Source organism: Terrapene carolina, unplaced genomic scaffold (assembly GCF_002925995.2).
Source record: "Terrapene carolina triunguis isolate 2854851 unplaced genomic scaffold, T_m_triunguis-2.0 Scaffold142, whole genome shotgun sequence".
Lineage (NCBI taxonomy): Eukaryota > Metazoa > Chordata > Testudines > Emydidae > Terrapene > Terrapene triunguis.
Genome location: NW_020664493.1, coordinates 1,550,922 through 1,565,724, shown reverse-complemented (window position 1 = coordinate 1,565,724; position 14,803 = coordinate 1,550,922). Strand labels below are relative to the sequence as shown.

Genomic DNA, 14,803 nt, shown 5'->3' with positions numbered 1-14,803 from the left:
AAACCACTGCTCTACAGTGTAGTGTCTTAGATTTCCTTCTGATTTAGTCAAAGAAAGGCTTCTAGCTAAGCTTACCCCCATTTTAAAAGAACTAAAAAGTTGATCACCCTAATATTCATAAATCTAAATCTTCTAAAAACAAAAATAAAAGGTGTAACCCTACTTTGAGCCCATCTGTAAAGTCGCTCATAAGAAGTCTCTTGGAGCAAAGCCATCTGTTCCATAATTTCTAGGCTACAAAATAAAAATATTTTATTAGATGTTTATAGAAGCATCTAAAATTTAATGTAAAAGTTACCATTATAAAGAAATGGAAATTTCAAAATGAATTCCTGTTACGTGTACATTTTGTTCATATTTGCAGCGCCTTTTGTCATCATTTGAAAGAACAAATAAGGCATCTCCATACAATTACTGTTTTAACTATTAAATGACTACTTTGTAGTTATTCAGATTAAACTCACCCTGTTCTCTGTTGGTTTGTACGGAGAAGAATCTTGACATCATTATGAATTTGCTTTACTCTTCCTAATGCCTTGAAAAAATCCTTTAAAAAAATGTATTTAATGATTTAAAGCATTTCCAGTTTTTAAATGAAGAAAAATAAACTTAATAACAATACTAAAATGCTATACTGGAGGTTGTACTGACAACTATTTGATATTAGAAGTCAGCATTTTTGGATGAAGTGGCATATGCAACTGGGCAGAACGTCTCTTGCACAGCACGCACATGTTCACAGCAGCCTTGTGGCAACCACAGCAACTACATACATGGAAAAGTAACACTGGAATGACTTTTGTGCAATGAACATTTTGTTCCTTTTGAAACAGAGCAATCAGACAGCCTGCTTTTGCTCTTCTGTTTGGATTTTCTCCAGTGGTAAAAATGGCAACAGCCAGCAGCACATTTGGAACACCAGCAAATGTTCCGAGGATCACAACTGGGAAACCTCTGCTCTACACACATTTCACTTTGTGACCTCTGCCATATCTAGAGTTTTGGCAAACATTTCTTACATCTACCATCTGACCTCTCCCACATTGGGCTCAATTTCACATCTCCAGTAGTCTCACTTGCTTCTCCGTTTGGAGAATCATAGAATATCAGGGTTGGAAGGGATCTCAGGAGGTCATCTAGTCCAACCCCCTGCTCAAACCAGGACCAATCCCCAGACAGATTTTTGCCCCCGATCCCTATATGGCCCCCTCAAGGATTGAACTCACAATCCTGGGTTTAACAGGCCAATGCTCAAACCACTGAGCTATCCGTCCCCCCCACACTGCCATTGCAAATCAGATGTGATAAAAACTGAACTTATCATTCCTCCCTATCCCTCTTTTTTCTCCATTAATTCTTGTTCAAATATGAATGGAATAATAATCCACTAAGGAAACTAAGTATTTGCAGTGGACAAAATAAAATCCAGAGTTTTTTTAATTGTAAATCATTCTGCATATAAAAATAAAAGCCAAAAATATACAATACACTATCAGCAGTTAAAAAGACTCCCATGATAGTCACTTTGTTGTATTTGATGTTATCATTAAGGATGCACCATATTTCCACTACTGTCCCTGATTTGGAGGATTTATAACTAACACGGTAGAAAAATATAGGTTTTCTTTCATTTAAAAAAAAAATTAAAAGGCAAAGTTAGTCTTTGATTAATTTTGACATACAAGGTCTCCCCAGATAAAATATCTGAAATTTGAAACAATTTCAAAAGTGTTCTTTATAGTTTAAAAATGTCTCTGTCTCTAAATCTGAAAAAGTACAGAATCATTGGGCATGTGTGTCAACTTTTTATTTCCTAAGAAGTTCATAATACTTTGCAGTGCATGCATGTCAGCCTGCACAGTAAACTTTGGCCAAACTGAGTTTAGACAACAGCTTAAAAATTACTCTACAGATATTTTCAGATTAAAGAGGCTGGTATTTTAAAGTTTTTAATGCATGAGTGTGGGAGTGGGGATTTGAGAACAGCTTTGCAAATTCACACATACTAAGCTACATAACAAAAATAGTAAATTTCTGACAGAAAATAATAAAAGCAAAGAAATCAAGGCTAACATGCACCATAAATTCTCTGCTAGCATAGCCCAATAGTTGTCTAGTAGCTTTCTGAATTACCCCTACTGTGCTTAATTATTGGAGGACACACATGAGGTCATTATGGTCCACTAGGCCTCCACTATATTTTTACACAGGAAATCTAATTTTAAAAATTGTTTTGTTTACTTGAAGTAGTCTGATTGTATAATCAACTACAGTATTTTCTTATCACCTGTGTTAAAGGTAAGAATCAAATAAAACTATTTTCTGATACAGTTTTACCAACTGTGTTTTTCAATTCTGAGGAATGTATTCTCAAGACCTACAATAATATTTTTTTAAACACACTAGAATTATCTTCAGTCCAGGTCCATACTAGACTTGTAGCTAGCTGATTGTGCATCATCAAGTCTGCTGCTTCAGTACCCCAACTGCAATTCTATTCCCACAATTTCTGCACAGTCTTAGGTAGATTAAAAAGAATGCACAACAAAGGAATGTTCCCTGCTCTGCCCTCAGCCAAACGTTGAGTAAATTTACTCAATTATTGGGTGCTCATGTCCCCTACTCTTCTCCATCCCTACCTACACAAAGAGAAGAGAGAAAACATGAAAGGAGTTTCATAGAGTCATAGCCCATACTCCATTTAGACAGGGTAGGGAGAAATGATCTTCTAGCCATTGCTGGAGAGCTCACCAGGAGGAAATATACATTTTCTCCCAGGAAGCCAAGGAGGAAGACAGCAGAGAACCCCCTTTTTCACAGATGTGGTGTAGTGAGAAGGGTTAGGATTTGGATTTAGTTTAGTTTCTGTCAGAGTCTGAACTTCAGCAACTTCATTTAGGAATGGGTGAGAGAATCTTTTAGGACTTGATCTTGTGAGTTACTGCACTCCCTCAACTGCAATTGGATTAGAGGGCATGCAGCACCTTGCAGGATTGCCTCCTACATTCAAGGAGGAGAAGGAGCATAGAGATAACTGCAGAAATAAAGGTTAGGGCCTAATCCAAAATCCACTGAAGTAAATTAAAAAAAAAAACCTCAAGGAGTTTTGGATTAGGCCCTTGAGAAGTAAACATTTGAGAAAACTGTTTTATGAAAATGTCTGTATTTTGAACTTAATGTTTTCTATCACAACTGAAACGTTTCTTTCAAGGTAACATTTGGTGTTTTATTAAGTACATGGCAATTACTCAAGTGCATGATCATTTAACATGCTTTCATTTGTGCTTTTGTTAGTATTGTTTATGGCTATCTGCTCCATGTCTTTAATAATGCTCTCACTGCTAACAGGATGTCTGTGGAAATGAGATACTGCGTCTCAGCAGGTATTCTGTATTTCAATGAAAGTTTCCATGTAACTAAAATAATAAAAGCTATTAAATATACTTAATTCTCTGGATATTTTAATTGCTTTCGCCATAGAACAATGTGCTTTCTTAAGCAAAAACATATCAATATGTTTAAAAACTTAGTTTAGAAGGTGACTAAAAATAAGTGAGTCAGCACCTAATATTTCAAACAACAACAAATGAAACAATGAGGGAAAGTCCTACTTTAAATCAACTTAAACAATTTATATATTGCCGTAGCCAAGTAAAATATACACACACACACAATAGTGGTGCTACATAATCTGAAAGTACCATGAACTGTTAAGTTTCTTTACTTGGTCAAGACAGAGTTTTAACAAACTAAAAATATAGAATCTGAGGCTTTAAAAAAAAAATCTTTTCACAGTGGAGGAGAAATACAACATTAAAATATCAATTTTATTGCCCCTCACCAGTCATTAATCAGAACAGAATTTTTTACTGTGATTATTTTTACTCATTATGATATCCGGACACTTACAGACATCATTCTATTACGAGATAAATTCATTCAATATAAAAGAAAAGTAATGATGTGACAGACCTTCCTATGTATGCTGCTCTAATGGTTCTGTTGTGTTTTAACTCAGTACAAAATTTATAATGTATTTTGAGTTACCTCGGTAATTGGGCCATCTCTTGTGCCTCGAAGAAGGTTCATTTCATCTGGAGTCAGTTGGAATTTTTCTATGAAAGCACCTGCAACTTGTGCTTTCATTTCTAGTCTTTGACTGTAATAAAAGTGCCAAGGACATTAGTTTTTTATATTATCTCTAACTTATTTTGTATCTACTGATTTTTGAAAATATTCGTATTTTAAAAATCAATGCTCTCTTTATTTCTAATAGTGCAATCTTGCCCTCAGATACTTAAATTGCATCACCATATACCTGATATAATTACTTACTAAGCTCACACACATCTTCATCGATTTTACTCAGCAATGTGAGCCCATGTATTTGAAAGTAGGAACAAGTTACTAAAATATTCAGTTAACATTTATATAATAGATTAACTGGCATAGGTATCCACACTTCCATAGTTCAATAGATGCCTGCCATTTCCTTTCAAGAAGTTCATTGTGAGAATGAAGTCTGCTTGAGCCTTTAGCTCATGTTTTCACAGATACAAAAAAGGCTATACCCACAGAACACCAGAACTGAACCAATTGGCACATTAACTCACCCACTTTTCGGGAGAACAGGTGCAATTTCCATTGAAGAACACACTGTCAGGGGTCATTTACTAATTCCATACACCCTCAAAAATGTATTAGCCAGTTCCCATATCCTCTTGCCCCTTCGCCCCTCCCCCTACCCCCTTAAGGTAAATCTCACAGACAATTAAATGGAAAAATCACTGAATGGGCAGTATCTATGTGCACACTGGGGCAAATCCAGTCCTACAGTCATGGAAGGCCCTGAAAGTAGCCCAATGGGTGTAGTTATGCAGAGGTCAATCTGCAGTGGCGGGCAGCTTGCAGTGCTGCCTTCACTGCTTAACTAAGCTGCCTTCACTTAATGGCTGATCTGAGTTCCTCTAGTTCTGAAGAAATTTTTGGTTACTTTCTGGTTAAAAGTTGATAGCCACAAATAGACAGTTCAGCCTAAATCTATCTTTTACTAAGATTTTTAAGTTATTTTTATAAATGTTCTTAACTGTACCCTGTTTACTTATACTGGTTTACATTTTCATAAATGACCAATGATTCTGGAAACTCAATTTTGAGGTGCTCTCCTTATGTGGCCTGATTTATAGAAGTACGGAGGCCCACACTCTCAGAAAATAAAGTCCATTTAAAGTGGTCTCAGGCTGACCACTTAAAAACTGAAGCACTCAAAATCAAGTCACTTTTGAATTTTTAGGCCAGTATTATTATTACAATCTTAAAGGCTTGGACATTTGAAAGGAACAGTCATACAACAATATGCTAATGTAGTTGCTCTGGAGAGAATTACCTTTCAAAAGAAAATACAAAAATAACTGTGTGAAAGCAGCCACCATTAGTTACCAAAGAAATGGAAAAAAGCAACAGTCCTCTGCTCTCAGGGTTCATTAGCCACATTAATAATCTTTTTATTCATATCCCCCAATCCATCTGCAACCATCCACCCACTGAAACTTCACTCCTTCCAAATGTCCTCATTTCATATGATCATCTCTCCACCCTTCCCCATCTCTCCACCGTGGCCACCAGGATCAGGAGTGATGCTCCTCCCAAAACAATGCTTTAAATCCACTCTAAACCCAATATGTCCTTGGTGACTGTCTGCCAGAACAACAAACTGACCCACTCTGAATTCTCACAATAATCAAATAATTTCAGTAAAACACAGCCTAATTCAGTAAAACCCTGAGGATTTGGGTTGAAATTGTCAAATATCAGTGTTACACCTTGCATGCAGCAAAATATGCAAGAGCCTCTAGGTGGCAGCAATGTTTTATCTCTATCTTAAACAATTTAATTTGATTATAAAGAGGAAAATGATTAAAACAAGAATCCTATCAATTTGTGTGTTAATTAAAACCCTGTTGCTTACTCATTGTTATGTTTATCAGTTGAATGTCAATTTGGTTATGTGTTTAAAGTAGTTAAAAACCCCTCTTTCTACATTACACACCCTTTTTCCACGTCATACTTAGGCTTCCATCAAAATATGTTAATACTCTTCTTTAAGGGACTTTTGTGTAACAAAGGACTTCTTGCCCGTCCAAGGGATTTAAATTAGTTTCTTAAATCTAGGTCCAGAACTAGATTATACTGCACTTATGTTTAGGCTTGGAAGAATTTGATTTTTACTTCTTTATAATTTCAATGGATAATACTGATGTTTATTTTAAAGCATTTTTTCGCATTTTTATCTAGTTAAATGTTCACAGTTGCATGAAATTATGGAGATGTCAGACAATTATTTAATGACAGTAGATGTTGAGATTCAAAACGTTAAAGCTTTATAAACCATTGAAAACTTGTCAACATCAGATATCGAAATATTCAAAGTAAATATCCTTAAACGAACATATCATACCTGTTTTTACTATTCATTCTTTAGTCCATTTGTAACAAGCCTAATTCAAAAAGCCTAAATCACTGGATTTTGACTCTAATGAATTCTAAAGCAGCATTTTTCTTGCTTTGTCTATTTGTAAAATTCAATTATAGATGGAAATATTTTTGTTGGGTTGTGGTGTACTGTGAAATTGATGTTTACTGACATTTATCAATAAAAATGTAATCCTTCCAAGCCTATTTATGTTGACTAGTACTTTATTGTGAAAGTAGCCCCACTGATTTCAACATGAATAAGGGTGACAGAATCTGACTCCTAGGGAGCAGGAGACTGGAAAATCAACCAACGTCTTCCACATGGCAGTATACAGCATTAATATAAAGCCACTTACACTTGAATTTTTTTTAAAGTAGTATATTTTCTTGAACAACAGCATGCATGTGAACTTTGTAGTTAAAATAAATTGTGGAATTTAATATAATAGTTCCAAGAGCCATCAATTCATCAGAAAGCAAGCACAATCGAAAATACTGCTAATGCGTGTGTTAGTGCATTGCTAACACACATGAGGCAAAAGTGCTGTGCAGTTTACAGAGTATGTACAACAAAAAAATTAAAGGGAGGAGCATCTCTTACATATACAACATAATAAAGAGATTTGTCTAGTACCTGGCACAGTTTTTCAGGACCTATTATTTTATCTGACATAGTGGAGATCATTTTAAAATTGTGTGCTGAGCATGTACATTATAGCAGAGGGTATGCAGATACTGTACTGCTATGCAAAATACAATGGTTCCTTTCAAAAGTCAACTCTGCATAAAAGAACAAAACTAACATATCATGGGAACATACCACCAATGCAAAAGGGGGAAGTACCAAACACTGTTGCACTTTAAGCTCTCAGGGGGAAACTAGTGAAGAGCCATTTCCCAGTTAATAGTTACCATGGAAACAGAATACTTCTGTGAGAACACTCAAACTGCTGGGAAAATTATGCACTTCATGCACTTTTCCCTTGAACCAAACACAAAAGTGCTCTGTTAGGATTATCACCTAGACTCCTCAATGAACGAGGTGGGGGAGAGAGTGCCTTTTCTGAGGTTCAGTTTTATATTGCTACCGAACATTTCCTGGCAGTCTTAGTCTCCTTCATATGAAGAGTCACGGCAGCACATTCTGACCCCTTGAGAAATTAATTTCAGTTTAGTGCACTAAGGATTCATCACATTTTAAAGCTTTGAAATTTACAAGTTTCAAGGTCAAAGTATTTTAAACAAACAAAAAAAGCATAAAAAGAGACCATAGCCGTCATTTTTAACTCTCCCACACCCAGTTGTTAGAAAAATGTTTTTCTATTCTGCTTTTTCAGGGAACGTATACTAGGAAGGAATATACACAAAATAAAACATAGGATGACTTCTTCTGGAGACACTAGTAAGTACAAGGAAACCATCCGCAAACATGCACTTCAGCAGCAAATAGGAAAACAAATGTTGTAACTGCAGAGTGGTAATGTACCATTAATGTTTGTGTTTTATATTTTACCTATTAAGCACACATTTTAATACAAGAGGTTAGAACCATTAGTTGCTGAATGTCTCCACGTAGTAAGTCATAGGATATAATAAAGAAAAACTATAAAACGGTAAAAAATTTAAAATCATACTAAATAGCCTCAATGCAAGCCAGGGTTGCCAACTTTCTAATTTGCACAAAACCAAACACCTTTGCCCCATGGTCCCTTTTCCACCGGGCGTTCAGGTCGAAAACTGGACATCTGGCAACCCTAATGCAAGATGACAGACAACGTGGGTGAAGTAATATCTTTTATTGGGCCAACTTCTGTTGGTGAGACACAAGCTTTTGAATTTACACAGAGCTCTGTGTAAACTCAAAAGCTTGTCTCTGTCACTGAAAGAAGTTGAGCCAATAAAATATGTTATCTCACCCACCTTGTGTCTCTAATATCTGGGACCATCACGACTACAATACTACATACATTAATACAAAATGGTCAGGCCTACCTTACAATATTAAAGATCTGCACAAGCACTGGCATAAAGACACTAACCTTCCACCATTAAATCTTTTAGGGGAAATGAAGCAAGCTAAATCACAAGCAATACTTTAGGTGCCAGATGATATTAACAGCACTGAAATGGTACAAAACTTCTTCCTTTATGTACTATGGTTAACAAATTCTAAGATTACTAAATATTACAACTAAGCAAATTATTCATTGCAAAGAAATTCACTAAATTTAATCTATTTTTTCTGTTCATGAGCCAATCTTGGTTTCAGTGAATAAGTTCTCTTTTGTAAGCATTCAGGTAACTCAACCAAACACCAGCTTTACTCTAAAGCTAATTTGCATGAAACAATTTCATTGGTTGAATGAGGGAAACTGCACAGATGGTGCATTGCCTGACCCAAATGATACACCCAGTAACACACAACACAAGCATACACATTAAACCCAAATACACACAGACTCTCAACACAGTACACAGTTCCTCATTTGCCACCTGCACAAGTCCACAGAATTCTCCCAGCACAACATAACCCACCAACAACTCAACACAACCCACAACATCACTCTAAAGCAGGGGAGGGCAAACTTTTTGGCCCAAGAGCCATATCTGGGTGGGGAAATTGTATGCAGGGCCATGAATGTAGGGCTGGGGCAGGGAGTTGGAGTGCGGGAGGGAGTGCGGGGTGTGGGAGGGACTCAGGGCAGGGGTTGGGGTGCAGAAGGGGGTGCAGGACAGGGGGTTGGGGTGCAGGAGGCATGCGGCAGGGAGCTCAAGGCAGGGGGTTAGGGCGCTCAGGGCAGAGAGTTGGGGTGCAGGAGGAGTTCAGGGAGCGGGCTCCAGCCCGGCGCTGCTTACCTCGAGCAGCGCCGGGATGGCAGTGGCACGCAGCGGGGCTAAGGCAGGCACTCCTGGAAGTGGCCAGCATGTCCTGGGGGTGGGGTGGGGCAGGCTGCTCCGCCGCACGCTGCCCTCACCTGCAGGTACCACCCCCGAAGCGCCCATTGGCCACGGTTCCCCGTTCCTGGCCAATGGGAGCTGCGGGAGGTGGTGCCTGCAGGCGAGGGCAGTGCATGGAGCCCTCTGCCCCCTCTTCCCCCGGGACGTGGTGCTGTCCGCTTCCAGGAGCCACGCGGGGCCAGGGCAGGCAGGGAGCCTGCCTTAGCCCTGCTGCGCCACAGAGCTGGCAATCCTGCAGGCCAGACTGAAAGCCCTGACAGGCTTTCCAGCCCGTGGGCCGTAGTTTGCCCTCCCCTACTCTAAAGCCTAGAATCTCTGTTGAGTCAATGTGAAGAAATGAAAACAACTACAAGCACGGTTGAGAGCTCTATTTGTTCAGAATACTACCAGGTTCAATCATCAGTGGAATCTGTGGTCTGTTACAATTCAATTTTTAAGTTCTAAGCCATTTGCTGCTTTCTTACACATGTGAATTTACGAATTACACCCATGCAACAACATGGGATTTCAACTACTATTATTGAATTAAATGGCCATGAACCAACCAGCCATCCCGAATTCAAAAGAAAGTTCACAAAAATCAGTTTTTCAGTATTTCACAATGTTGTCTCCAAAAGAAGGTTGATACAGACAAATGAGAAAGTTGTTTTACATCAAATAACTTTAGTTCCTTGTCAGGATGAACCTCTTTTTGTAGGCCACATTATTAAATATAACTCTGAGCCTGATTCCTGTTTATACTAAGGCAATGTTTGGGCAGTGTCAAGGAGCTTAAAATGGGCATATATGCTCACTGTAATGCCCTTTTACACTCTTACAGTGATGTAAAATAAGGATCAGGACCATAGTTTTTAATGCATTCATGATTTCTCTTATGATGAAAGGTTAATGTTCCAACCAGCATTAACCTGCACTAATTTTCCCATTAAGAACTTACTTGTTCATCTTCAAGAATCATAGAAATGTGGGGCTGGAAGGAACCTTGAGAAGTCCTCCAATGGTGGGGCAGGACCAAGTATACCTAGACCATCCTTCACAGGTGTTTGTATGTATAACCTATTCTTAGAGAATGATTCTTACAGACTGATTCAGACTCAGCTCAGTTCTAATACAGGATTATACTTAACACACACAAAAATTCCCAATAGATAGATCATGTTCAATTGCAGTGCAGGTGGCCCATAGCTAGCATTGTCTGAAATAGATGAATTTCCTAATGTAGCTCGATGGCCCAAATTGCATCTGTTATACCATTTTTTATAGTGGCAAAACTCCACTGACCAGAGTGGAATTATTCCTGCTTAATGCCTCATTACTTATGCTTTATATATTGGTATAAGTGAGAGGAGAATCAGGCTCCAGGTCTTAACTTTTCCCTCCCCAAATTAATTTGTATTGAACTTTAGGCAATCAGTCGATCTTCCACATGAAATATTCTTCACAGGAAGTGTAATTCCAGCAAGATTCAAAAGGTCAGGACACAAAGTACAACTCAGTAGTACAAATCACCACTTTTCTTTTCTCCATGGATACTGATGAAAGCATATTTCTCCAACCTGCCACAAACATTGCTGAACTTCCTGAAGTCCTTCTAAATCAATTACTAATGGGAAAGTAATCTATAAAAAAAAAAATCCAACACATCAATAAGATTCTCAGCTAAGGGAGTACTATACAATGTGCAAGATTACTGTAGCAGAATGCATGTTTATTGAAAACATTGTTCCCAGTGAAAGGCTTTCAAGCCTGTTTTTCTGAGAACTGTGGGTGCTCTCTCTATGCTCACTCTTTTTTCCTTTATAAATAGTATAAACACTAGTAATGCATTTAAGACAACCATAAAAATAATTTATAAAATATAGTTAAAGGTTATTTGTTTAATGCTTATTAATGTTTCATCTTGTTTAATTTACTTAATGCTACAGGAAACAAATGCTCCAGAATCAATATAACTAACACAGCTACATGTTCCAATAACACAATAGGTTCTTTTTTTGGATTCATTTTTATTAAAACAAAAACAAAACAAATACAAATGAAAGATTGCTACAAAGAGATAAATTTATTGTTCTCAATTTATCTAGTTTTAATGGCATGCTCATACAAGCCGTTTCAGTTTTAAAATAACAAAATGCATTTTAAAAATAATGACCCACAGCAGACAATACACCTCTTATAACCGCATGAAAACAGAGGAGGAGATTTTAAAAAAGTCTAAGGTATTTAGAAGCACAAGTCTCACTGAAAGTTCTTAAATCCCTTAACGAGACAAGAAGGGTGAGGTAATATCTTTTATTGGACCAACTCCTGGAAGAGACAAGCTTTTGAGCTATGTAGAGCTCTTCTTCAGGTCTGGGAAAAGTACTCAGGACAAGTCTACACTTAAAATGCTGCAGCAGTGCAGCTGTGCTGCTGCAGCGCTTCAGTGAAAATTCTACTATGCTGACGGGAGAGCTCTCTTAGGCTACATCTACACTACAGGGGGGAGTCGATTTAAGATACGAAAATTCAGCTACGTGAATAGCGTAGCTGAATTCGACGTATCACAGCCGACTTACCCCGTTGTGAGGACGGCGGCAAAATCGACTTCTGCGGCTTTTTGTCGGCGGCGCTTACTACCACCTCCCCTGGTGGAGTTAGAGCGCCGATTCGGGGATCGATTGTCGCGTCCCGATGGGACGCGATAAATCGATCCCCGAGAGGTCGATTTCTACCCGCCGATTCAGGCGGGTAGTATAGACCAGACCTTAGCATAGTTAATCCACCTCCTTGAGAGACGAGAAGTCCTCCTTGTCAACATAGCACTGTCTACACCGTCGGCTAGGTCGGTATAACTGCATTACACAGGGGTGTGGATTTTTCACATCTTGAGTGATGTAGTTACATTATGTAAGTTTATAGTGTAGCATAAGGTAGTTAACACATACTCTATGAGACCATTCACGGTGAAGTGCCCAGTTAACACCTCTGCAGTCATCACAGGACAAAAAGGGAGATATGACTGTAAAAGGTCATAAATCCAGTGTCTTTATTAAGACCATGATTTTTAGTGTCTAGCAAAGTTATGACTTTAAGCTCCCAGGCTCAACTTTTGAAGGTGTCGTGTAGGTTTCCTTTGAAGATGAGCACTGAGAGGTCAGATATGGCATGCTCATTTTGAGAAAAGTGTACGCCCACAGGTGATGTGGTGTTTTTGTCTTATTTTTATGTGTGAGTTCATTTAAAAGTGTGGTGATTGTCTGGTTTCACCCACATAGTTGCTATTAGGGCCTATCACAGCATGTGGTGTACCTCATCCAGCACATTAAATGCCCCATTAGTTACTCAAGAGTTATGTAACCCTACGCCCTCTTCTCTCTCTCTCTGTATATATGTATATATATGTAAAATATTAAATAAAAACTACATTAAAAGAATGTTACGGTCACGAAGTCAAGCACTCAAAGGTTAGGAAATGCCATACTTAAGCATGCCTAAGCAACCTAAAATTGTCCCCCCTAGGTGTATGCATTACGATACAGTCTTTAAACGATCACTTACAATTTTTTCCACATGGGAAAACAACATATTTTGAACTAATCTCATTCTTGAATATTGCCACCTTTTAGTTGAAACTTTACAAAAATCAGCTTAAGGCAGACTTAGCTTGACAATTTTCATTCCAAATGGTAAAAGTTTGGCCAAGTTATAAGCAACTGAAAACTGAGTCTTATGATAGAAGGTAATGGGCAAACAATTAGAGGCAGTGTTGCCAGTTCCTCTTATAATAAACTATGTACTGTTACATCCAGAGACCCCAATCAGTTTCAGGTCACCATAGTCTTAGGCCCTTTACAAATGCAGACAACTCTTCCTCACTCCTCCCCCCGCCCCCCCAAAAAAAGAGAGTCCCGAGAAGATATAATCTAAGAACACAAGCAACATATGAGAGGAGGGAAGGCGGGAGCTGATGGGGAGAAGAACACAATACAATATTCAAGTCACTTAATTATACTTACATAACAAATGGTAACATTTTAATTGTGCAAAAATTAGTTCTGCTTTCCTGAACCAGCCTGCTTCAAAAATGCAGTAAATACCTATGAAGTGTTTTTAGAGCGTTCTAAGGAGCACAATAAAGCACAAAGGAATCATCCTTTTTAGCTTCTTACTAGATTTTTAGCTTCTTACTAGATTTCAGATCACAAGCTACTTTGAATCTGAGCTACTTCTTTGACACATACAAATGCTTTGGTGCCAAGGTTGTTGGAAAACTGTCATCATGTAGGTGTCCCTTACTTGGTTGAGAGCCTGCTTGAGTCTTATCTATTTTAGTAAATTGGTAGGAATCGCTCATAATTTAGTTTTATCACATGCTGTCTCTCCTCAGTTCCTTACCCTTATCATGCATTAGGAGTGTATTTCAATAGGATAGCTCAGTGGTTTGAGCATTGGTCTGCTAAACTCAGGGTTGTGAGCTCAATCCTTGAGGGGGCCACTTAGGGATCTTGGGCAAAAATCTGTTTGGGGATTGGTCCTGCTTTGAGCAGGGGGTTGGACTAGATGACCTCCTGAGGTCCCTTCCAACCCTGAGATTCTATGATTCTAATAGGTGGAATAAATAAGTTAGTTAATACCTTCATATGATATAAATTAAAAAGGAAAGCTGAATTGCTCAATTTTTGGTAACAATCTGAGTTGTGCGGGGAGTATGTCCAAGCAGAACTGGGCCCTAGTTCATCACTGATGTCCAATATATACATGAAGAATAGTTTTTGGTTTGCTTGTGAAGGATCCTATAGAGCTACAGTATGTTTCAGAAAACAGATGGCAAAGATAAACATAATTTCTAGTAGCATTACACATTAGTCAAGGTTTTGTATCCTACGGCAAAGATTAGCACCAATAAAGACATGTAATCCCATAAAGTACCAAAACCTGTAGATTACAAGTCTGTCCTGACATAGATATTTCCCTAGCATAAAACCAAGTGCAATTCAAATTATAATAACAAAGCAAGAAAAGAAATGATGCATCCGACAAAGTGGGTATTCACCCACGAAAGCTCATGCTCCAATACGTCTGTTAGTCTATAAGGTGCCACAGGACTCTTTGCTGCTTTTACAGATCCAGACTAACACGGCTACCCCTCTGATACAAGAAAAGAAACAATCTCAAGGCAATCCTTCAATGCTATCCTCAATATTGAGTGTGAAGGGCATGCTGCAGCAGGTATTTTCCTGTGTATTCTGAGTGGAAAAGATGACAGAGCAGTAAAATTGTCCTGAAGGTATGGAGAATGGAAGAGAGGGAAATTGTAGTTTCAAAAGAGTTATGTCACTTCCTGTAGGGTTACCATACGTCCGGATTTTCCCGGACATGTCCGGCTTTT

The 14,803-nt window shown here is 38.2% G+C and overlaps 1 protein-coding gene across 1 annotated transcript in view; it reads right to left on the bottom strand.

The window, feature by feature from the left end:
- Positions 1-14,803, bottom strand: part of LOC113406855 (conserved oligomeric Golgi complex subunit 6) — a 98,681-nt gene that overhangs the window by 62,416 nt on the left and 21,462 nt on the right. The window contains exons 5-7 of the mRNA XM_026653644.1: positions 4,048-4,159; positions 465-547; positions 164-234 (exon numbers count right to left, since the gene is read on the bottom strand). Coding sequence (XP_026509429.1) covers positions 164-234; positions 465-547; positions 4,048-4,159 — 266 coding nt within the window. The remainder of the gene's footprint in view (positions 1-163; positions 235-464; positions 548-4,047; positions 4,160-14,803) is intronic.